Raw genomic sequence first — 24,146 nt, forward strand, 5'->3', positions numbered from 1 at the left:
ACAAGCAGTTTGTGAGACCAGAATTTACAAGAAAGAACACAAGAAAAGTTCTGTCAGTTGGTGATGTCCTCTCACTGGGTCTCTGACTGGGTCACTCACTCACTGGGTTTCAGTTACTGAGCTTGCTTTCTTTGACTGCTGTTGGAGACAGGCCTCTCTGACTTTACTCTCGGCTGGTGAAAGGGAAGAGACTTCTTTTTTTTTTTGGCTTTTTTACGAGAAATCTTTTATTGGCACAAGGGTCCTGGATTCCATTTAGTCACTAAAATCAACACTGAGATTAAATTGCATGATAGGGTAAAGCAGTGATTTCCCAAGAACAACAAAATCTTGTTTCTCCTGTGGACAGAACCATAATCCTGCTCCTTCTCGACTGTCCCCCAAGAACATCAGAAGAGGAATTACTGCTTTTCTTTTAAAACCACAGGCACAGGTTTCTATTGAGTAAAAGGGATCCTGGTACTCTTTTGTATGATCAATCAAGGTACATTAAACAAAAATAGAGAAATCTATTTTTTTTTATCACCACAGAAAAGACCCAAGGGCATGTGCAATACTGCAAAGCTTTAATAGCTTCAGGCTAACTGGCACTAAAAGTGGAGTGGCACTAAGGAGAAGTAAGCATAGTATAGGATTTTTACCAGTGAGAACTGGGACAAAATAGGATTCTAACATTTTGTGGCCCATCCCACAACTCTACCTCCCTCTACCCCTAACAAGTGGGAGCCAAGTCAATTTCTGAGAATTTCTTTGCCTCCTTCCTAAGTCAAAATATTAAAAAAAAAACAAAAAACCCATCCCTATTCCAGTGGGAGAAAACACTCCTCCCCCCACTCCTTCAATCATTGTTGGTTCCTGGACTTCAGGTTCCTAAAAGATGAATGTTGAGGGGAATTGTAGGAGTCAAGATAACAGGAATTGGGAGACACCCCTGGAAAAAGGCCTTTTTAAAAGAAAGCATCCTGGGTCTCAAGTGTATTACACAGCCTGTATACCAGCAGTGCTATGTGCTATTCACAGAGTTACTTAAACTGAAATGGCATGCATTATTAGTTGGAGTCAGATCAAGAAATATTCATCTATGTTATTATCAATCGGCTGACCCCACAAGAATTTAGCTCAACCAAATTTTCAAAGCCCAATGATTTATCTAAATCCTCTCCTTAAACTTCCTTTTTAAACAAAAGATAAATAAAAGAGCATCTCTCCAAACTTAAGTCTTTTAAAAGTATTCATTTGCCCACATTCACCTTCTTCCCATTCCCAAGATTTTTTTTCTTTTTTGAAAGATTAAAAGTCACAAAGGGCTATTGATAGTTAGACAAATAGCAGCAGGTTACATCTTCTTTCAATATTGATCCGTTCTGGGAATTCCAGCCACAATTTCAGATTCTATCCCACAGTGATTCTTTCCATGGAGGAATTTAAAGAAGCCATTATCACCCCAGTCAATATTCCAGGAGTTGGCAGCCAGCCAGTAACGGATTCCATTTTCCACACCCCAGCCAGGATTTGAATGGCGTGACCTCCAAGCATCTCTCCAGCAACGTGCTGGTATACTCCAGACTTGTAGTGTAGGAAGTCTTCATACACACTAAAAGCTCCCTCCACAGGGCCATTCTTGTAGATCTCAGCCATGATCTCCTGCTCACTTGAAGGTACCCTATAGGAGGTTGATCTGTAGTTTTTGTCATCCTTGTACTGAGTAGAATAGCCCTCTTCACACTTCTTCCTGCACCTGGGGGTGTCGCCCTCTTCTCCAGTACAGGCAGAATGGGAGCCATTCACATGGTGCTCACATGGAGGGATGGAATAAGGTCAGCAGCCCACATGGGAATCATAGAGACCACCAGATACAAGGCCTTTCTTAGTCCAGAAGTTCCAAGTTCCAGCAGGAAAACCTCCATTACAGCCATCCCCACATTCAGATCCACAGCAGCTAAGCAGATCCTCAGCAGACACTTCTACATTAGCATTTCCATTACTGTGTACACAGATCCTGTCAGAAATAGCTTCCACAGCTCCAAATGCCCAGCAAGATCCACAGGAACCCTGGTCTCTTATTTCCTTGATAGTAGGGCAGTTTGGCCATTGTTCCCAGGCATCAAAGTTTTCTGGTAGCTTCATATTATCAGCCATTATCATTCTCTAAGGTAGTAGCTTGGCTCCACCCATGAAGGTACCACAAAGTTTCTTTATGTAGCTCATGTCTGCATTAAGGAAGTTGTGCGCATCCTGCCATGCAGTGTTGAGCTTGTTGATGTGGTTGACCATTTCATCTGATAGAGGAGGAAAGGATAATCTGCTCTTGGCACTGGTCAGTACGACCAGGCAACACAGGGTGGCCAAGAACCGCCACATTTTGAGGAACGGACTCCTAATTTACCCATCCTTCCAATGCCGCTCAGAAGCTCTCAGAAAACAACTAGACCACACCACCGCACCTCACTGGAAGAGACCTCTGAAACCCATTTGAAGAGGGTTTCTACTTTCCTCATAAAGAGGAGTCCTATCTAAGAAGAAGCTTGTAGATCTGCTTTGCTGGATAACAGTTTTGGAGAAGGAGAAAGATTGAAGCTGTTTGTCTGGTACCTGCAGTTTCAGTGAACTGAACCTTAGGAGGCACCAAAAGGCAAAAGTCAGCCAGCCAGCAACTGTGTTAAATGAAGCAGTTTGCAGGGCAGCCTCATTAAGCAACACGTGGCTGAATTGTTTTAACATTGGATTTATTCCTGGACTCTTCTTAAGTCTACCATCCCTCTATATATCCAAGGGATGTTGGCATATGGATTTTTGATGACAGTTTTGACGCTTATGGTCCTTTAGGTTATATCCTATCTACCCTTCAGAATATTAATGCTAGTATCCATGGTTATGATGCTGAAAGTTCCCTTATCCATCTGTAACTATTGAAAAGTCATGAATGAGACAAAATTAGAAAACAGTGGGCTTAAACTGAGGGTTAATTATCTGGAGACCAAGATGAAAAGAATTAAAATGTAATATAACTAGTTGGCTAAGACACAGGGGCAATGGAATTAGACAGAAATTGAGGTAACCAAATGGGACAAGAAACTCAAGCATTAGAAAACAATCCTGCCCTTATGTTTCCACTCAGGGAGGTGCCAATGATAACCGCAGAGATTGGGATCCTCAATATAAGAGTTCACAAGAGATTTACCCAAGCATATTTAGAGTCTTTTAAATCATCATATCATCAATAACCCTAACCCAAGCTATGATGAAAAACCAATGGCCATGGTAAAACAATTTAAGAAGAAAGTAAAGATCCAACCTATCTGGACTTTGACATGTTAATGGATGAATTGTTATCAAAAAGGGAAAAACAGAAAATCATTGGGGATATACATAGGAATCCTAGTTTAGCTGACTGGTTTTCCCAGGACCCCCATTGGGAAGATAATTCTTTTGTGGGTTACAAAAATTTAATTACTGCTAGAGAGGCCATTATCCAGACGATGAAGGATAATTCAAAGAGACCAGAGTTGTGGTCAAAGTTTGAAAGATTGAGACAAGACATATGAAAGACCCCATCTACTTTCCTGAACAGGGTGATAGATTCTGCTGAGAAATGAATTGGATAAAGATGTAAACCATATAAGCAACTGTCCAAATTGGGATGAGATGGGACTGGATAAACTTAGGTGTGTAGCTTCTGACATTTTTCAGGATAACAAAGATAGACAAGCTGAGATAAAGAATAATATCCTAGATAATTTAGCAAAAGAAATCAAAGATCTGATACTTAAATTAAAAACTAATGAAGTGCAAGATTGAGCAGTGGCTGCACTTAAGAGTATTACAGAGCACCTAGAATAACATATTATAAATTCTAGAGAATGTAGACAAACCCCTCACTGCTATTTTGTAATAAACCTGGTCACTTAATGAAATCAGTCATTTTAGAGGATAGGTTTTTAGACAATTCAAGAAATTATAAAGTGAGAAAGCAAGGCAACAGATTTGATGGGTTCAATGGTTATGGAGACTTTGATTTTAAAAATGGGTTTAACATTGGGTATTACAGTGGGTATCAGTATGCAAAACCTAATTACTCTGTGTATGAACATAAGGGTAGCTTCAGGTGTTTTGACACAGTGTTTGGGACAACATCACTGACCTGTAGTTTATTATTCTGGCCAAGTAGATCCCATAGCTGCAGGTGCTCAGCCATGAGTTGGGGTGTGGCAGAGACAGCAATGCTAATTACCAAAGATACAGACCTGGTGCTAGGAGGCCTACTAAGAATTTTTTGTCCACATGAACTCAAAGCACTTATGTTAAAACACAGCACACAAAATCACATCAGTATCCCAATCCATGCAGAAAAGTTTTTGACAAAATACAATACCTATTACTACTTAAAAAGCCAGTAGGACATAAAGGAAGAGAAGGGGCTTTCCTCAAAATAATAAACAGTATTTGTTTATAACCACCAACAGGTATCATCTGAAATTGGGATAAGTTATGAGCCTTCCCAATAAATTTAGGAGTGAAGCAAGGATGCCCATCATTACTACCATTATTTAATACCACACTAGAAAGTGCTAACTGCATCAATTAGAGGAGAAAAAAAGAAATCAAAAGTTGTAGGCTGTGATAAAACTAAACTATCACTCTTTGCAAATGATATGATGGTATACTTAGAGAACCCAAGAAAATCAATTAAAAACCTGGTGGAAATGATAATTTTAGCAAAGTTTCAGGAAACAAAATAAAGCACATGAATCATCATCATTTCTTTTTATATCCAAAAAAATTCATCAGCAAGAATTAGAAAGAGAAATTCTAATAAAAAATCACTCTAGATAATGTAAAATATTTGGGAATCTATATGCCAAGACAAACTCAAGAATTAAACAAAAACAACTAAAAAACACTTTATATACAATTAAAACTAGATCTAAACAATTGCAAAAATATTAATTGTTCAAGGTAGGATAAGATAATATAATAAAACGACTATTCCATCAAAAACTAATTTACTGATTCAGTGCCATAGCTATCAATCTATCAAAAAATATATAATATTAGAAAAAATTATAACGAAGTTCATTTGTAAAAACAAAAGATCAATAATATTAAGGGAATGAATAAAAAAATGTGAAGGATGGAGTCCTAGCAGTATCAGATCTTAAACTGTATTATAAAGTGGTGATCATCAAGTATAGTACTTGTGAACCTTAAAAATTCTCAGACCCTACTTCATAAGGTTTGGTTAAGACCATTCGTCATTTTAAATAATGAAGGAACTTAGATCAGGAATGTGAAACCTCTACTCCACCCCTACTTAAGCCTGCTTTAGGGGAAGAAACTCCTTGCTGAAAAATGAAAAATACTTAAACCCACACTTATAGTAAAGCAAAAGTTCTTAATCTGTGCCTATTTTTAGATCTAATACAAAAGGGTGCTAAGTACCTATAAAGGTCAGGCAACTTGTGAATTTACAAGGAGCAAAGAGGTGAGAAACTTACTCGGAGGTTTTTCAGGTATGAACTTAATCAAAAGTTCAAACCTTCTTAGGTGTGAATTAAGAATTGTCTGTCCTTTGGAAAATGTCTACTGTGATTGGTAGATGTGAGAACTTAGGGGAGGTGACATAAGAGAAAATTCTCTTTAAAAGTAGACGAAAAGCTGACTCTTGGGTGAGTCTCAGAGTCTCAGAGATTCTCTCTCTGGAGATGGCAGCTGGCCAAAACTGAACTGGTGTCTCTCTGAACACTAGAATCTTTGGATGGACAAATCTTGTGGTGAGTGGATAAAAGACTGACTGATCTCTCTCTTAGGGCTTGGGCCTGGGCTGGCCTGGGCTGACCTATCTTTTCCCATTATTTCCTTTTTCTCTCTCTCCCCCTTTCTTTAATTCCTCATTTGTATGAATTAAAATCTCTATAGAACCCAGCTGACTTGGGTATATTTAATAATTGGGAATTTTTCCCTGGCGACCACCTTATATTTGATTTAAAAACAAGACACTCTTGAAACCATAATTTCTGTGGTCACAATTTAAGCCAAACACTTTTTTATCTGCCACAATTTAAGTCTTCCACTATTTTACTTATTACATACTGCTTAAGAGATAGAAGGGGGATCAATGGCATTGTCTTGGGGTAAATGGCCTCAGGAAGATAGTTTTTGATGAACCCAATGATCCCAGCTTTTGAGACAATAATACACTATTTGTTAAAAGTGCTGGGGAAATTGGAAAACAGTATGAGACAGATTAGTGTGAGATGAATATCTCATACCCTATACCAGGATAATTTCCATAAAGAAGGAAATTATAAGTAAATTAGGTGAACACAGAATAGTATATCTGTTAGATCTGTGGGAAATTGAATTTAAGACCAAGCAAAAGATAGAGGACATGGCAAAATATAGAATGAATAATCTTGATTACTTTAAATTTAAAAGATTTTGTACAAATAAAATCAATACAACCAAAATTGGAAGGGAAGCTATAAATTTGGGTGAAATTTTACAACAAAATTCTCTGACAAAAGTCTAATTTCTTAATGTTATGAGGAGCTAAGTCAATTGTAAAAAAAAACAAAAAACAAGTCATTCCCCAATTGACAAATGGTCAAGTGACACAGATAGATTTAAGATAAAAAAAAAAGTCAAAACTATCAATAAATACATGGAAAAGTGTTTAAAATCCCACATAATTAGAGAAATGCAAATAAAAAATGAGGTACCACATCATACCTAACTGATTGGCAAATATAACAGTAAAGGAAAATAATAAATGTTGGAGGGGATGTGGCAAAATTGGGACATTAATACATTACTGGTAGAGTTGTGAATTGATCCAACCATTTTGGATGGCAATTTGGAACTATGCCCAAAGAGCTTTAAAAAAATGCATACCCTGTGATCTAGCAATACCACTACTAGAATCGTACCCTAAAGAGATAATAATGAAAAATATTTGTGCAAAAGTATTCATAGTTGTGCTCTTTGTGGTGGCAAATAATTGTAAAATGGGGGGGTAACGTGACCTTCTATTGGGGAATCGCTGAACAAATTGTGGTTTATGATGGTGATAGAATACTACACTGGACTGTAAGGAATGATGAACCAAAGGAATTCTATATCAAAGAAGAACTCCAGGAACTGTAGAAGAACTCCAGGAACTGATGCAGAGTGAAGTGAACAGAACCAAAAGAACATTATACACAGAAAATGAAACATTGTGAAACAATCCAATATAATGGACTTTGCTATTACAAGACAATCCCAATTCCCCTCTACATCGAGAGAAAGAACTGTGGGAGTAGAAACCCAGAAGAAAAACAAATGACAATCATTTGTTTATATAGATATACAATTGGAGGTTTGTATTTTAAAAGAGTATTCTATTCCAAAAATGAATAATATGGAAGTGGTATCAGTGATAACATCTATATAACCCAGTGGAAGTGCTTATTGGATTTGGGATGGGGGGAGGAAGAGGGGAAGGAAAAAAAATGAAATATGTAAACAGAGAAATATTTTAAAATAAAATTAATATGAAAAATTGAAAAAAATTTTCTACTTATAACTAAAAATGATTTTTATAAATTAAAGTTTATGGCAGGAACTAGGTATTGACCAATATCTTACACCCTATAGCAAGATAAGATCAAAATGAGTATGTGATTTATATATAATGAGTGATACCATAACTAAATTTGGGGAACATAGAATAGTTTATCTTCCAGATCTATGAAGAAGGGAAGAATTTAAGACTTTAAGAGTAATGTGCAAAGAGGATGAGAAATGGAATGTTGAAGAGGACATGATTGATGGGTAAAGACTGTTGGAAGCAGAGGAACATGGCTGTAGAACAGGGATGGGGAAGAATGCCAGTGAAAAAAGGTGGGTTTTGAGACTTGATCTTGAGGTGAGAAGAGGTTTTCTTGCCTTGCTGGTGATCAGCCAACAGCCAGCTAAAAGATAGCCAGGAGTATCAGCTTTGGGACTTCTCAAGAAGAAATTTATACCTGCCTGACAGCAGAAGAGAGATTCAGATCCCATTGGACCTGTAGAGGCCTCAGACTCAACAGTACCCCACAGTCTAATAGCACCTGCCTTATCTTGCCTTCATCCCAAGATGAAGTTTATCTTAAGGAGACACTGGGAAGGGGAGGTGAATTTCTGGTTTGCTCAAGGTATCCAGAAAGAAGGAACACTTAGGCTTTAGATATAGGGACACCACTAATCTCCACCTGAACTGCCCACTTACAGATATCTTGTATTTATTAAACCAATTTAAGCCACAGTCAAATTGGAAGAAAGGGATTTATTCAAGGATCTTTGAGGAAGCTAATTCACAGAGGTTAGTGAACAGCGATTGCAAAAAAAAAAAATTCTGATCAGGACTACCCACTGAGTCATGAACTGAGGAGACGCTTACAATTCTAAAAGACTGTGTTTATTAATTCTGGGGTAACCCTCTTATCACTCAATAGGGGAAACCTTCCCCTAACTTACTTATACCATGTGAGATTTAATATAAGTTGTAGCCTTAAACTGTGGCATTTAAAATGTGGAGAGACAAGGAAAAACATTATGACTGCTCAAAATATGTTTTCCTACAGTGTCCTGTTTTAAATCAACTATAAGGTGGTCACCAGGGAATATATTCCCAATTATTCAAATACCCGAGTCAACTGGGTTTACAGAGATTTTAATTAATAATACAATGAGTAATCAAAGAAAGAGAGAAAAAGGAAATAAGTATGAAGGGCCTTAAGCCAACATGGCCTAGACCTGAGCCTTAAGAGAGAAAGATCAGTCAGTCAGTCCTTTAACACTCACCACAAGGTCTGTCTAAGCAAGGATTCTAGTGACACCAGGCCAGCTCCATCTCAGCTGACTTCACCAGAGAGAATTCCAAAGGGCCTCTCTCCAGAGCCTCCAGAGGGACAGAGTCCCCTCAGAGGAGCTCCAGCCAGATCTCCTTAGAGATGGTCCTCCAAGAGCTTCCCTTCTCCAGAGCCTCTCTCAAGAGATTCTTCCCAAGCGATCCTCATCAGAGATCCTCCAAAAGGATTTCTCCAAAATGATATATCCTCAAGAGATTCTGCTTTTTCTTATATAGGGGTTTTTCTCCCATGTCACCTCCCCTAAGTCCCTACATCTACCAATCACTGTAGATGCTTTCCAAAGGACTGCCCATCTAAATTCCTGCTAAGTTGACCAATCTCCTCAGTAAGTCTGAATCAGAAAAAAATGCTGCTGTGTCGACTAATCTCCTCAGTAAGTCTGAACCAGAGAAAACACAGCTGAGTCAACTAATCTCATCAAGAGAAAACTTGCCCAACCCTTTTAGGTACCTAGCATCCCATTGTATCAATTCTAAAAACAGGCCTGGCTCAAAGAACTCCTTGCATTATTATAAGCATGGGTCCAAGTACTTTCATTGTTTAGCAAGGAGTTTTCTCTCCTAAAGCAGTCTTAAGTATGGGTAGAATAGGGGTCCTCCCATAGCAAGGAGTTTTCTCCCCTAAAGCAGCCTTAAGTACGGTTGGAGTAGAAGTCCTCCCATTTCTGATCCTGGCGAGTTCTCACGTCAAAATGGGGAATGTTTCTCAGTAGGGAATTTGTTCCAATTAAGAATTCCCTGATGGGGAAATTTTTAACATTCACAAGTCTGAGAGATTTCAAGATTTACAACCAGCACATCACCCAGGATCACCATTTCCAAGAGATATTCCTCAGCTATCATAGACCAGGAGAAGAGAATGAGAGAGTACAACAAGAGGCATTCCACCTTGACTACTACCTTTCCTCACTCATCTCTCTTTAACAGCTCTCTTCAGATCAATAATTACTAGGCAAACAGTAACCATGACAAGTGTAACAATCCACACCTGTGTATAGACAAGGGAAATAATTAATCTGTAAGGATTGTCTTAGGAAAGAGCATGCTCAGTCCTGCCCATGGCAAGAAAGGCATTGACCTTTCATCCCAGCATTCCTAAGGTTTAGGCACAAACTCAGGATTCTTTGTGCACACCTGACTGAGACAATCCATGCCTCTGCCTTGTGGTAATTTACAACTGAACCAATGGCAATCCACTGTGTCTTCATTAATATGTATTAAGTCCCTTTGCATCACAATGGCAATAAATACAAGCAGCTGACAGAGAAACAGCCCTTATTATCTTCTTCACCTGTCCCTCTCCTTCCTGGAGCTTAGCCTCTGGCCAAGAACAGCTTTCTCATGGAATTTCCTCTATCTCTGTGAAACACCTTTCCTTCTTAATCTCCTATCCTCTAGCCAGAGTGGTCCCTGCTTAGAGCATGGGCTCTAAGGGATCAGTGGCTTTTCTCTCAGCTGATCTCAATACTCATTCCTAACTCCCGTGTTGTTGATTTAAGGTTATCTAACTGCCTCATGTCCTTTGAAGTTAGGTAGCTGGAGCTTGATCTGTGCAGCTTGCTCATTGGTAATATTGCATTGGTGTCTGCCTCCATTCTGATCCATCCCCTCGGCTTCAGCCCTTCCCCCAAGGGTCAATCTTCTATCTTTCCTTTCTTGTAAGGGCTGCTGGACAGCACCTTACAACAAGAAGAAACAAGAAACAGAAACTATTATAAGATATAACATGAATAATTTTGAATGGAATTTAAAGGGGAGATGCTTTGATCTGCATTTGATCAACTGTGAAAGTTGTAGCTACTCTCAGAAAGAGAGCAATCTGGGACAGCTCTGAAGGACTTTTGACCAAGAATGTTTTACACCTCTAGAGAAAGAAATGTGGGAGTAAGTTGCAGATCAAAGCATATTCCCTTTCACATTATTTTATGTACAGTTCATGTGGCTCTGGTTTTATATGAGTGTTCTCTTATAAAAATGACCAATATGGAATTATGGTTTACATGATAATACATGTATAATCCATTTCAAATTACTTACCATCTCTCCAAGAGGGGGACAGAAGGGAAGGGGGGAGAAAATTTGGACCTAATAATTTCAGAAAACATATATTGAAAATGGTTACTAGGTTTAATTAGGAAAATATCATATCTTTAAATTAAATTATTTTAAAGTCAAATTTTAAAAGATGAAAAGCATCAGAGACTATTAAGCAATATGCTAATCAGATATGGCTTGATTTCTCATCAGCAATGCTGAATGACATACAGCTTCTCTAATAACATAGGTGATTTTCTAGTGGAAATAGGTGTCTGAACAAGGATTATTAAACAAGAGCCATATAAATTAAGAGGGGAATATCAGTCACAATTTAATAAAAGGATGCTTTAGGGATTTTATGGTACGTGGGACACACTTCCCCTTCCTTGAAGTTTCTTATCCAGGAAATGGCTTGATGGTCGCCCTCCAATCCTCACCTAAGATTATCTAAAGCAGTGGTTCTCAACCTTTCTAATGCCGTGACTCCGTAATACAATTCCTCATGTTGCAGTCACCCAAAAATTATTTTGGTGGCTACTTCAAAACTATAATTTTGCTACAGTTATGATTCAGAATGCAAATACCTGATATGCATTATGTATTCTCATTGCTACATATTGAGAGGTTGAGAACTGCTGATCTAGAGACACTTGTCTCCTCATGTTCATCTCCATCATATTTAGAACTCCAAACATGACCTTGTCCACCAGGCTGATGGGCTGCCAGGAGCCATGTGGAGACAATAACATCAGAGAGGTCCAGTTTTTCAGTTCTGACCTCTGACCAATTCTAGGATCTCCTGGCTACAGAAGCTCGTGGAAACACTCAGAGGCCATACTAGAGTAGGACCAGTTCACAGGAATCACAGAGCTAATGTGTAGGAATCAATCCATAAACTCGTGACCAAGAAGCATCCCTGGTTGAAGAACAATGTCTCAGAAAGGACAAAAGTTAGAGGTAAATGACTGGATTCAGCATTTAATGGGTAGGCCAAGTGCAATCAATCACCAAAGGTCCAAGTGAATTATTAAGCTAAGATTAGGGAGGTGGTCATGAAATCATGCCTCAAAGGGAAGGTCCTAGAACCATTCTTTTCCTCTTGGCAAGTCAAGGCTGATAGAAATAAAGTGTTCTGCCCATATCTGCATCATCCACCTTCCCCAAGTTCACTGCTAAAGAGCAGAGCCTTTGGATCTGTCTCCATTCCTGACTCTTGACACCGGAAACTCTGTGGCTCGGACCATAAAAGTAATTAGGTGGCATAGTGGAGATAGTGCTTAGCCTGGAGTCAGGAAGACCTGAGTTCAAATTTGACCTAAGAACTCATTAGCTGTATGACCCTGGGAAAATCAAGCAGTCATTGCTTGCCTCTGTTTTTCTCATCTGAAAAATGGGGCTAACTATAAAACCCAACACTTAGGGTTGTTATGTGGATCAAATGAGATACTATTTCTATAAAAATAGTCACAGTGCCTGGCACATAGTAGGCATTACATAATTGCTCATTCCATTCCCCTTCACTTCTCCATAGGCAAGTTCAGTTGGTAGGTGTATAAGATACATTTTGAAGACAAATTTTTTTAATAAACTGAATCTCACAAATCTACTCATAAATTAGATCAAAGCAATCAATTAGTTGCCATCGACTAAGTGTTTATTATATGTTCAGCCCTATCCTAAATACTGGAGATGTAAATAAAAATTTAAAAACACATCTCTACCCTTGGAGAGTTCATAGAAGGAACCTTCCCCAAAGTGGAAGCCATTCAATGTGAGGTGTCAGGGCTGACTTTTCCTGTTGACCTTGAATTACAGCATAATAGAGTCCTGGGTTCAAATCTCACCTCTGATGCTTTCTACTTTTGTGTCATGAGGCATGTCACTTAACTTCTCTGCACCTCACTTTTCCCATATGTAAAATGATGGGGTCCAGCTAGATGGCCAATGAGGGTCCCTTCCAGGCATATCCGGTCACCCTGAGATAATTACTTTACTTCTCCAGGCCTCAGTATCCACATCAGTAAAATGAGAGGCTATCCATAATACCTGATACTTCAAAGTTTCCTTCCAACTTTATACCTATGGTTGATTATATAAAAGACCTTAGCAGTGGGAACCTCACTCCTACCTCTAAAACTCCTCTTCTCCAGGCTGTACAAAGAAAGCAATCAGAGGTTCAGAAGAGTTCTTGAGGATTGATCTCTAAAATAATTTCATGTTTCCTCTGTAAGACTGGGAAACAAGGCCCTAAAAAGGGTAAACCTCCAACACAAAGACAGAGAGGAGGTACCTACTTACCTGTGGGAATAACAGTAGACACAGGGGTCAGGGGGCTCCTCATCAGTGCTCCTGTGCTTCCTGGTCCTTCATGGCCTTGGGCATGTGTGACTGGCACCACACCAGCATCACCTCCTACAGGAAGAGAGAAGGGGAGACCAGAGCTCAGTCAAGTCATTATTAGAGGACTCGCAAAGGAAAGTACATTGTTGCTACTATCTGCTGAGACCAAAAATACATGGCTTCTCTGACTTTTCTCCACAGGATAAATAACCAAGTTTCCCCCTTCAAAGCACGGACTCACTGATGGACAACCTCCATATATGTTTGATTTAGTGGAATCAGAATCCATCAATAAGAAAAGGAGAATCACTTTAGCACAGGGATTGTGAAACTATCCTTGCATGGAGTTGAGGAAGCCTGGAGAGATGACACTAATTCAACAGATATGGAGCCAAGAAAAAGTCCCTACAGTGGCCCATTGGAAGGCTCTAGACAGGAAGGACCTGGGAGGAAGACCCTTCTCCTTAGAAAGGCACAAACTGACCCTCCCTGGACAGACACTCCCCATTTCCTCCAAGGCCACACCCCAATTCCCTCCCTGGGAAGCTTATTTAAAATATGCTTACTTGGGAAGAGGCAGGAAGTGGAAGGCACTTGATCAGAAACAGAGGTTGTGCCTGCCTTGACACTGCTGCCCTCTGTGGTTGTGTCAGGAGGACTGGGAGATGCTGTTGTGCAAACTTCCTGTGTGCTGGCTGGAGGCAGGGTGATAGCTGGAGTTGGTGTTGCCTGTGGGTTTCTCTCAGTCTCTGGAGTCAGGCCGGCTGGCCCTGGGTCCTCCAATGAAGTAGCAGTGTCAAGGGAAGCTGTGCTTGTGCAGGCTGTGGGAGAACTTAAGGCAGGAAAGGAGCCTGGCCCTGGGCTCAGAGATTCGTGGATAGGAGTCTGAGGTTCTGTTCCCAGGGAGGGTCCATCTCCTGTGGTGACATTATGGGGGGGGCGGGGAAGTTTAGAGCCATTTGGACAGAGTTCCCCAGAGCCTGTGAGGATTTTGAATGTCCCGAGTCCCCAACCCCTCACGTTAGCACCTTGTCCTTGACAAGCACTTGCAAAACAAAAAGACTGACAGAAATTAGGATCTACTTTTGCTCTAGGGTGCATGGCCACCATGAGAAAGTATTAAATAAGAAGAGACTGATATGTAGATGGATCTGTCCTGTCATCTGGCCCTCAGAGGAGATAGGGATCCAGGCTCAGACAAACTGCCTGACGGATACCTGCTCAGGTTAAATGGAAAATGAAGCAGTAATCATTTGTTAAGAATCAGCTACTCCATTCAGGGTTTTAGGTGCTGGGCATAGAAAAGCCTGTCCTCCAGTAGCTGACTTTTATCATAGTAAATTATATGTATACACACAAACTAACACAAGAAATGGACAAAATCCTCCATGAGCTCTTCATCCAAAGGCTGACATCTGGGCAGACAATAATGGGACAGAGGAAGTTGCCGGGTCTTACCACCTAATCACAAACTTTCCTGTTCTCGGACTATGAAGATGAGTCCATATCATATTTGAAAGCTGGAAAACAAGGGCCCAGAGCAAGGATGAATACCAGTATAATAGAAAGAAAAGAAATATTTTCTTACCCATGGCACCTGCAGTAGATTCACTGGTCACTGATGTCATGTCTCTTGCTGATCCGTGGTCTCGGATATGGGTGAAGGGCCCTACACCAATCTCACTCGCTAGAAGAATAAATGAGAACATAAATCTCAGACACAGGACTGGGGGTAGAAAGGACAAGATTATATTTTATATATATATTATATTTATATATATTTTATATTTTATATATTATATCCCTTATATTTTGAAGGAAACTCCAAAATATCTGCTCTCTTTTCTTCATCGTTCATCGAACAGAGAATCTCTCTAGTATTCCCATTCTCTCATTTTTTTTAAAAACTCTTCTAATCTAATGACAGATTTCCTACTTCCCCATCTGGAAAAAACCTTCCTTTTATCCACCTGTCCCTGAGAGCTATAATCTCCTGTCTCTCTTCCCTTTAGTGACTGAAATCCTTGAGGAAGCTCTCTATAAAAGGTGCTTTCTACTCTCGTTTTAACTACAGTCTGGTTTTCAACCTCATCGCTCAAGTGAAATTGCTCTCTCCAATCTTGTTAACAATCTCTTAATTGCCAAAATCTCTTAATGGCCCTTTCTTCATCCTCATTCTTCTGAAGCTTTCTGCAGTCTTTGATATCATCAACCCATTCTCTTTCATTTTCATAACACAACTCTCATGGTTGTCCTTTAACTTGTATGACTACTCTCTTTGGTCTCATTTGCTGGATTCTTATCTAGTTCATAAATGCTTAATGTAGGTGACCTACAAGTCTTTGAGCTGGGCCCCTCTCTTCTTCTATGAGATTTCACTCAATATTCTACTAAACTCAGAAGATTTAACCATCATCTATATATTGATGATTCTCAAATCTGGTCATCCATCCTTTAATCTCTGTCATGACCTCCAGTCTTATGACTCCTATTGAACAAACTGCCTTTTGGAAATTTTGAACTGGGTTTCTTGTAGACATCTGAGCCTCAACATGTCCAAATCTTAACTCATTGCCTTCCCCTCAAAACCTTCAACTCTTTCTAAGTTCCGTTTGGCTGTCTAGGGTATCACGGTCCTCCCAAGCCATCCAAGCTCACAAGCCAAGTAATCATTATTTTTAAAAAGTCTTACTTTCTTCTTTAGTAGAAACTCTAAGTCAGAAAGGCAAAGGCTAGGCAACCAGGTCATTCATGACTGTTCAACCTCTCACCCACCATATCCAATGTGTTGACAAGATCTATAGGTTATGCTTTCATCACATCTCTCCCATATTCTCTGTCTCTCATATAACCCTGTAAGTACACTGGTATAGGCCTCCCTTACCACATGCCTTAACTATTGTAGTAGTTTTCTATTTGGTCTCCCTATCCTAAGTGCCATCCAACTCCAGTCCATCTTCCATTCAACTGCGAAAGTGCTTTTCCTAAAACCTAGGTCTGACCATGTCATCGTCCTACTCAGTAAACTTCAAAAACTCCCTATTGCTTTAAAGATAAAATAAAAACCCCATTTAGCAATCAATGTGCTTCTTAACCTTCCCCTTTTTTACTATTCTCCTTAGATTTTATTCCTCCTCCTCCTATAACATTCACCTTTCCTTGCACTGACTTTGCTATCTCAATTCAACTTTGGCCATACCAAATTGAAAATATGGCCACTAGGTTGCACCCAATTACTTGGGAGTGGGGTTTGGGGGAGGATAGAGAATGTCTTTTCAAGACATTAGCTCACTATACAGAAGGGCCACTCTCAAGTAATGCTCTGCTCTGTAAACACAACTGCTGAAATTTTTATGAATATATATATATATATATATATATATATATATATATATATATATATATATAAATGTCATGTTGTAATATTTGATCTTTGGAAGAAAAATCTGGAATACTTTCCTCATTTCCCTGAGTTTCTTCAAGTCCCTGCTAAGAGCTCCTCTGCTTCTTAGGTGATCCTTCTAAATTCTAGTGCCCTACTTCTCTTGATTATTTCCAATTGATCTTGTGTTTAGATTGTGTGAACATTGTTGTTGTTGGCATATTGTCTCTCCAATTAGACTGTAAGCTTCTTAAGACTAAGGATGCCTTTCTTCCTATCCCCTGTGCTTTGCAGAGTGTGGGGAAACAGAGCAGAAACAATGAATGATTATCAACTCACTGACACTGACATTGCCTAAGGAAATTTTCCCTGTGTAGCTATTATTCTACAGGCTCCATATATGTTAGACTCAATACTAATCACCACAGAAGGGTCCTTGTAGCTCAGGGACCAGCAGAGTGTGCTACTATAGAGAGATGAGGGATCCTGAAATGCATTCACTCACCCAACTGAATCAACAAGGTCTTAAGTGTACCAAAAAAAAAAGAAGAAGAAGAAGAAGCTCTAAGAGGGAAATGGAAGGGAAAGTGATTTTCCCTGAGATTTTAAGCTCTCCTCCCTGGACACATCTGACCCCCATCCTGCAGGGCTAAAGAGGAAGCCTGCTTCAAACATTCTTCCTTAGGAACAGGATAGAGCTAACAGGCACATGAGCAAAAAGAGAAGTTGTCTCTGCCCTAGCACTGATGCCTTCTGTACTGTGGGAGCTGGGCTCTGAGAAGCTGATGTCCAGCTTTCCTTTGTGCTAGCTGGAGTCAGGATGATAGCGAGAGTTGATGTTTCTCCTGAACTCCTCTCAGACTCTACAGTCAGGCTGGCTAACCTGGAGTTCTCCAATGAGGAGGTAGCCCCAGGTGAGCCTGTGCTTGTGGAGGCTGCACAATAGGTAAAGGCAGAATGAGGCTTGGCCATGTCGAGTTCCTTTCACCAAGGACTCTTTCACCAATAGGGTGGCTTGTTTCCCCCTTTGATGAGTGCCTGGCAGTCCAGGAAGGTGAACTTGATTCAGTCTCCATATCCATGCTATAGAAGCAGTGATGTTTGACAGCAGAAGATCCTGGTCACCACAGCACTGATCTTCACTACTGAAGCAATGCTGGCCTCCAGGGTAGCTGTGTTCTGATTTTCAGAATCCTGGCCAGCTGTCCCTGGTGCTCAAACAGTGACTTCAGAAAACATTTTGGAAACAAAGGTACCTAAGCTAGTCTGTACTCCCATTGAGTTCTCAAGTCACTTAAATTCTGCCTCATTTTCTCAATTATAAAATGAGGATAATAATAGCACCTCCCTCCAGAACTTGGTACTTAGTTGATGCTTAATTTATCCTTTCTTCTCTACTCCTAACTCCTCTTACTCCCCACTCCCCCTGTACCACCATTGCTTCTCAGATCTCAAAACTCAGTAACCAATAAAGGGGGCCCAGGATAGACACCACATCAAGGCATAAGATGAAAGGTAAGCATGAATATAATGATGATAATACAATGTAACACTTTCAGATTTGCAAAGTACTTTTTTATCTTTTTACTTATTTTATTTTATATATATAACATATATAAATATATATATTTATAAAAAATTTTATTTTATTTATTTTTTATCAAAGTACAAATTTTATCTTATTTGTATAAAGTCAATCAACAAACACTTATTAAGCACCTATGCTAAGCCAGGCATGGTTCTTAGTATTGAAAACTTGGAGTCAAAAATAAAACATCCCCTGCCCTGGAGAAGCTTACAGTCTACCAGGAGCGTTTGTTTAAACAATGAGTCCTCATGGACTTAGAAATTTGTCCTAGGAAAGGAAAAGAACACAGACTTCACCTGTTTACATTATAAAATCCTCTCTTTAGATTTTTACATCAACTCCCTTGCCTTCTCCTTATTCGAGCCGATTCAGGCAATTGGGTTTAAATGATTTTCCCAGTCTCACACAGCTTGCAAATATCTGAGGTCAGATTTCACTCTAAGATCATCGATTCTCCAGGTCTGGATCTCTTCCACTGAACCAGCCAGCTGCCCCAGTCTCTTTAGCTTTTAAGCTCTCCACTAATGCTATCTCCCCCTCCAGACAGAGAACTGATGATTTCTGAGTGCAGACTAAAGTAGATATTTTAATTTCTTTATTTTAGTTGGGTTTTTCCCCACAACATAGTTAATGTTGAAATGTTTTGCATGACTTCACATGGATAATGAATATCATATCTCTTACCTTCTCAATGGTTGAGGGAGGTAAAAGTTGTTTTATTTTAAACCTTTGCCTTGTTTAATTCCTTCAATTTCTTTTTCTCCCCTCATTCCCAAACCTATAATTCCTAAAATGATATTAAACAATAGTGATGATAGAGAACATCCTTGCTTCACCCCTAATTTTATTGGGAAAGCTTCTAAGTTATCCCCATTACAGATGACCTTTGCTGATGGTTTTAGGTACTATTTGTCACTTATATTTTTATTTGTTTATTACATTGGAGGGGATAGGTATAAAATTTATGTATCATATATAATATGTGATACATATTATGAATTTATATGTTTTATAAATTAACGAAATTATTTTTAAAAGAGCTATTCCCCAGTTGAGAAATAATAAAAGAAAATGAATAGGCTATTATATGTATACACCCAAACAAACAAAAGGCAAAATCCCCCATGAGATCTTCATCCAAAGGCTGCTATCACAGCCTATGTTAGGGCAGAAAGTAATAGGCCAGAGGAAATTGTCAAATCTTACAACCTAATGACAAACTTCCCCCATCAGTGATTGTCCTGTTCTCAGACTATGAAGATGACTCCATATCTCAAAATTGAAAACAAGTGCCCAAAGCAAGGATAAATACCAGTATAATAGAAAGAAAATACATTTTCTTACCTATAGCATATACAGTGGATTCCCGGATCAGGAGGCCACTAGTCAGTGATGTCATGATTTTTCCTGGTTCTCCATGGTCGGGGATATGGGTGACAGCTCCTACACCAGCCTCACTTCCTAGAAGAATAAATCACAACATATATCTCAGCCACAGTAGTGGGAGTAGAAAGAAAAATATGTTATCCCTATATATTCTGAAGGAAATGCCAAAATATGTGCTCTCTTTCCTTCATCCTTCACCCAGCAGAGAATCTAGTATTCCCATTGTTTCATTTTGTTTTCAAACTCTCCTCATCTACTGGCAGCTTTCCTTCAACCCCAAATGAAAAACAGCCTTCATTTTATCCACCTGTCCCTGATAGCTATAATTTCCCATCTCTCTTCCTGTTTGTGACTGAAATTTTTGAAAATGCTACCTATAAAAGGTCCTTCTACTTCCCTTCATCTTACTCTCTTTTTTTAACTACAGTCTGGTTTTCAACTTCATCATTCAAATGAAATTGCAAAAATCTCTTAATGACCTTCTTCTTAATCTTCATTCTTCTTAAGCTCTCTGCACTCCTTGATACCTAATTATCTAATTTTGATAACAAAACTCTCCTGGTTGTCCTAGGACTTCTCTGATTATCCTGTTTTAGTCTCATTTGCTGGATTCTTACTTAATTACGTCCTTAGTGTAGGTGCCCTATAAGGTTTTGAACTGGGTCCTTCTTCTCTTCTTCTATGGGATTTCACTCAGTGCTCATAAACTCACATAAATTTATCTATCATCTCTTTTCTGATGAGTCTCAAATCAGGTCATCCATCCTTAATCTTTGTGGTGAGCTCCAGATTTACAACTCCTATGGGACAACTGCCTGTTGGAAATTTTGAATGGGGCATCTTGAAGAAATCTTAAACTCAACATGTCCAAAACTTAACTCATTACCTCCCTCTCAAAACTTTCTGACTCTTTCTAACTTCCCAGTGGCTATCCAGGGTATCACTCTCCTCCCAAATCACCTAGGCTCACAAGCCTGGTCATCATTCTTTTCAAATAAAACCCTTACTTTCTGCTTTATTAGCAAATCTAAGACAGAAGGGCAAGGACTAGACAGCTAGGTCATTCCTGACTGCTCACCATCCAACCCACCATATCCAATCTGTGGACAAGATCTATAGATTTTGCTTTCATCACATCTCTCCTAAATTCCCTGTCTCTTATACTTCCTTCATCACCTTATGCCTCAACTACTGCAGGAGTTTTCTGGTCCCTGTCCCAAGTCCCATCCCATTCCACTTGCTCCTCCATTCAATGGCCAAAGTGATTTTCCTAAAACCCATATCTAATCATGTCATTGTCCTATTCAAGAAACTCTAATAAGTCCCAATTGCTTCAAGGATAAAATACAAAATCCCATTTGCATTTCTGTAAATATTCCTCCATTTCCACTAGATAGTCCACTAGAATACTTTTATTTTCATATACTTGTGTAAAATGGCTACTATTGATTGCTTTAATTTCCTCTTCATGTATGGTGAAGTCATGTTTCATAAACTTTTCATACTGGTAGTTTGATTTTCTTCTTTACCTTTTGAATCAAATTAACCAATGTTCTATGCTATATGGAGCAGTTGTTTTGTTTGTTTGTTTCATAAAACCAAATCCTAGTTTATTAGTTCAGTAGCTCTCTTATTTTCAATTTCATCAATTTCTCCTTTGATTTTTAGGATTTCCAATTTGAACTTTATTTAGAGATTTCTGATTTGTTCTTTTTATACTTGTTTTAGTTGCATGAACAAAGATCTGATTTTCTCTATCTTATTAATATAAGGCATTTACATTTTATATCACAGCCTCAACCCATCTCTCTCTTCAAGGTAATTGGATGTTGTTCCTCCTCTTACATTGTATAATTTTAATATGTCCTCCATTTGTTGGCTATGGGAGACTTCATCTCCCATAGCTATGACATTGCACCAGCTATCTTCTATACCTGTAATGCACTCCCCTTCCTCCCCTCCAACTCAGAGACACCCCCCCCTTTAAAGGTCAAGATTCAGCTCCAGCACCACCTTCTACATGAAACCTTTCATGATTTCCCACATTCTTCCTCCCTACCTGCCTTGTTAATTGTATTTGTTCTCAGTTTATAACCAACATAGATTCATCTCTGTAGTTGTTAGCCTTGTTAGAATACATGGACCTTGGAAGAAGGTATTATTTCATTCTTTGTCATACCTGACACCTGAGAATGTGTCTCTCCTGCCCTCTCCAATTCCTGTTTCATGTCTTTATGGGTTTTAGATTTAATTGAACCTTTCCAGGGAAGAAAAACCAGAAGATAAGTTAAGAATAGTTTATTCCTACCTGTAATGCCAGAGGATCATGACAACTGAGCAAGACACTAAGGTTTGAGAGAGTGTAATAATTGAAGGAGCAGAGGATAAAAACATTATTAATGAAAACTATTGGGCAACTTTGGTGAATGAAGAATATCAGGAAGAGCCACAAGACTCTCTGCAATGTTGGGAGATCCCCTCATTGTATCAGATTAGAAAAACCACAAGATCTGACTCTTAATTTTGAACAAGAAAGAGATAGGGACAGCCTGCTTTCCCAGGCCCCTGGGATAATTTTCCCTTTTGAACTATTTATATATATTTTGAGTAGCAAAAAGAAAATAGACAAATGAGTAAATGGAGTCTAAACTTTAGCCATATCTAATAGTGTATCTAATTCTGAATCCCTACAACACTTTTAATCCTCTGCCTTATATTACTCCCTTACAAAAAGATAAAAAATCTTTCATTGTAGTGTCCCATTAAAGAGAGAGAGATATATAGATATAAATAGACAATAAAGAAATCTTAAACTTACTCTTTGTGGATCTGATTCCTGGCAGCTTATGTTGATACCCTGTAGTTTGAGAATGGAAAAGAAAAGAAGAAAGAAAAATTCAGAGGGAACAAGTGTTGGAGATAAGGTGAGGGCAGGGAAGGACAAGGCAAGGAACAGCAGATGAAAGGAGGGAAGACAAGAAGAGAATAGCAGAGGGAAAAAAGAGAATAGGACAGAAGAGACATAAACACAAGATTTTGGGAAAGATACAGAAAAGAAAGGCCAAAAAAGAAAGAGAAAAGAAAGGGAGAAAAGATAGAAGAAATATATAAAGTTGACAGAGAGAGAGAGAGAGAGAGAGAGAGAGAGAGAGAGAGAGAGAGAGAGAGAGAGAGAGAGAGAGAGAGAGAGAAGGAGAGAGAGGGAAGGAAAGATAGAGGTGGGAGAGGGAGGAAGAGAGTTTGAGTAGGGTATCTCTTTGTGGACAAAAAGGTTAAAGGAGTAATGGAGAGGAGTTGGTTTGGGACCCATAGGAGGAAAATGGTGCTTCAGCATTCAAGAAGAAGGGACTCATGGCATACTTCTTTGTTGAAGGAATCTAAATACAATCCAGTCTCTTCTGATCTTGAGAAGTGACCTCCCCATGTCTTCATAGTTTGTCACCATTTTGAGGGCCAGGGCTCCCAGGAGCGAGAGAGAAACCATGAAAACAAAGGAGACCCAATAGGAAAGAAGAATTTGGGGCAGGTGAGTTGTTTTCTGGAAAGGGAACCACCCAGAGAAAGAGAGGCATATATCCCCAAAGTCAAGCTATTTACCATTCACAATGAGGCTATCATTGTCTATAACCAGGTGTTTTAGCTTTCTTGTACAGAGCTGTTCAGTCAGCTCCCAGTAAACCACCTTTTTGTCCAGGACATGGTTGGAGGAGTACTTCTTGAAAGTGCAGAGTATATCCACTCCGGTTGCTATCCTGTTCCTCAGAGACCTGGAAATTAATGTTTCAGACAAATGGTTTCAAACAGTACTTCCTAGGAGTCACATGAGCTATATTAAGGGTAGTTCCAAACTGATTTTAATGTGCTAGCTTATTAATTTAAAAAGTTATATGTATATATGTATGTATGTATGTATGTATGTATGTATGTATGTATATGTTTTTCTGAGCCAAAATGCAGGCAATAGGGACCGTGATGATGTATAATTTAGTGGCTTCAGAAATTTCCTTTTGAGTTGGACACCACTGGTTTAGTTTCTGAAATTTAGTTATTCAGAGAACACTCTTGAGAGAAGTGGCTGACTTGGAATAAAGGTTTAGAGATGATTGTAGATTTAAAGTTGAAAAGGACATGGGAAGCCATCAAATATAGCCCTCTCAGTTTATAGAGGAAAGAAATGGAGGCTAAGGCAGATTATGTGACTTGCATAGCATCACACATCTTGTAAGTGAGAGAAAATTTGAACTTGTTCTTTCTGATTCCACACTTAGCACTTTATCCACAACAAGGAAATTGGCAGTGCTCTGTAACATCACTCATTTGTATGTTTACAAGTGTCTGTGGGGTCCGATTATTTTCAGTATTTCTTTAGAGTAGTGGAAAGAACAATGAATTTAAAATCAAAGATCAAGTGTTCAAATTCTGACTATTTTTGACCTGGGGAAAGTTATTGGGATCTCCTTGGGTCTTCATTTTTTCATCTGTAAATGAAGAGAATGGTCCAGATAACCTCTACTGTCCCTTCC

The 24,146-nt window shown here is 39.0% G+C and overlaps 2 protein-coding genes and 1 pseudogene across 2 annotated transcripts in view; all 3 read right to left on the reverse strand.

The window, feature by feature from the left end:
• LOC103091899 (mucin-16-like) overlaps positions 1-13,362 on the reverse strand; it is a 53,417-nt gene extending 40,055 nt beyond the window's left edge. Inside the window, exon 1 of the mRNA XM_056820620.1 lies at positions 13,226-13,362. Coding sequence (XP_056676598.1) covers positions 13,226-13,268 — 43 coding nt within the window. The 5' untranslated portion in view covers positions 13,269-13,362. The remainder of the gene's footprint in view (positions 1-13,225) is intronic.
• Positions 1,214-2,623, reverse strand: LOC130457907 (cathepsin B-like; annotated as a pseudogene).
• Positions 13,363-14,705: 1,343 nt separating the features above from the next.
• Positions 14,706-24,146, reverse strand: part of LOC130458057 (mucin-16-like) — a 39,896-nt gene continuing 30,455 nt past the window's right edge. The window contains exons 7-11 of the mRNA XM_056820964.1: positions 23,221-23,390; positions 22,442-22,480; positions 21,803-21,880; positions 19,582-19,698; positions 14,706-14,954 (exon numbers count right to left, since the gene is read on the reverse strand). Of these exons, the coding sequence (XP_056676942.1) occupies positions 14,722-14,954; positions 19,582-19,698; positions 21,803-21,880; positions 22,442-22,480; positions 23,221-23,390 (637 nt within the window). The 3' untranslated portion in view covers positions 14,706-14,721. The remainder of the gene's footprint in view (positions 14,955-19,581; positions 19,699-21,802; positions 21,881-22,441; positions 22,481-23,220; positions 23,391-24,146) is intronic.

The sequence above is a fragment of the Monodelphis domestica genome, chromosome 3 (assembly GCF_027887165.1).
Source record: "Monodelphis domestica isolate mMonDom1 chromosome 3, mMonDom1.pri, whole genome shotgun sequence".
In the NCBI taxonomy this organism is placed as follows: domain Eukaryota; kingdom Metazoa; phylum Chordata; class Mammalia; order Didelphimorphia; family Didelphidae; genus Monodelphis; species Monodelphis domestica.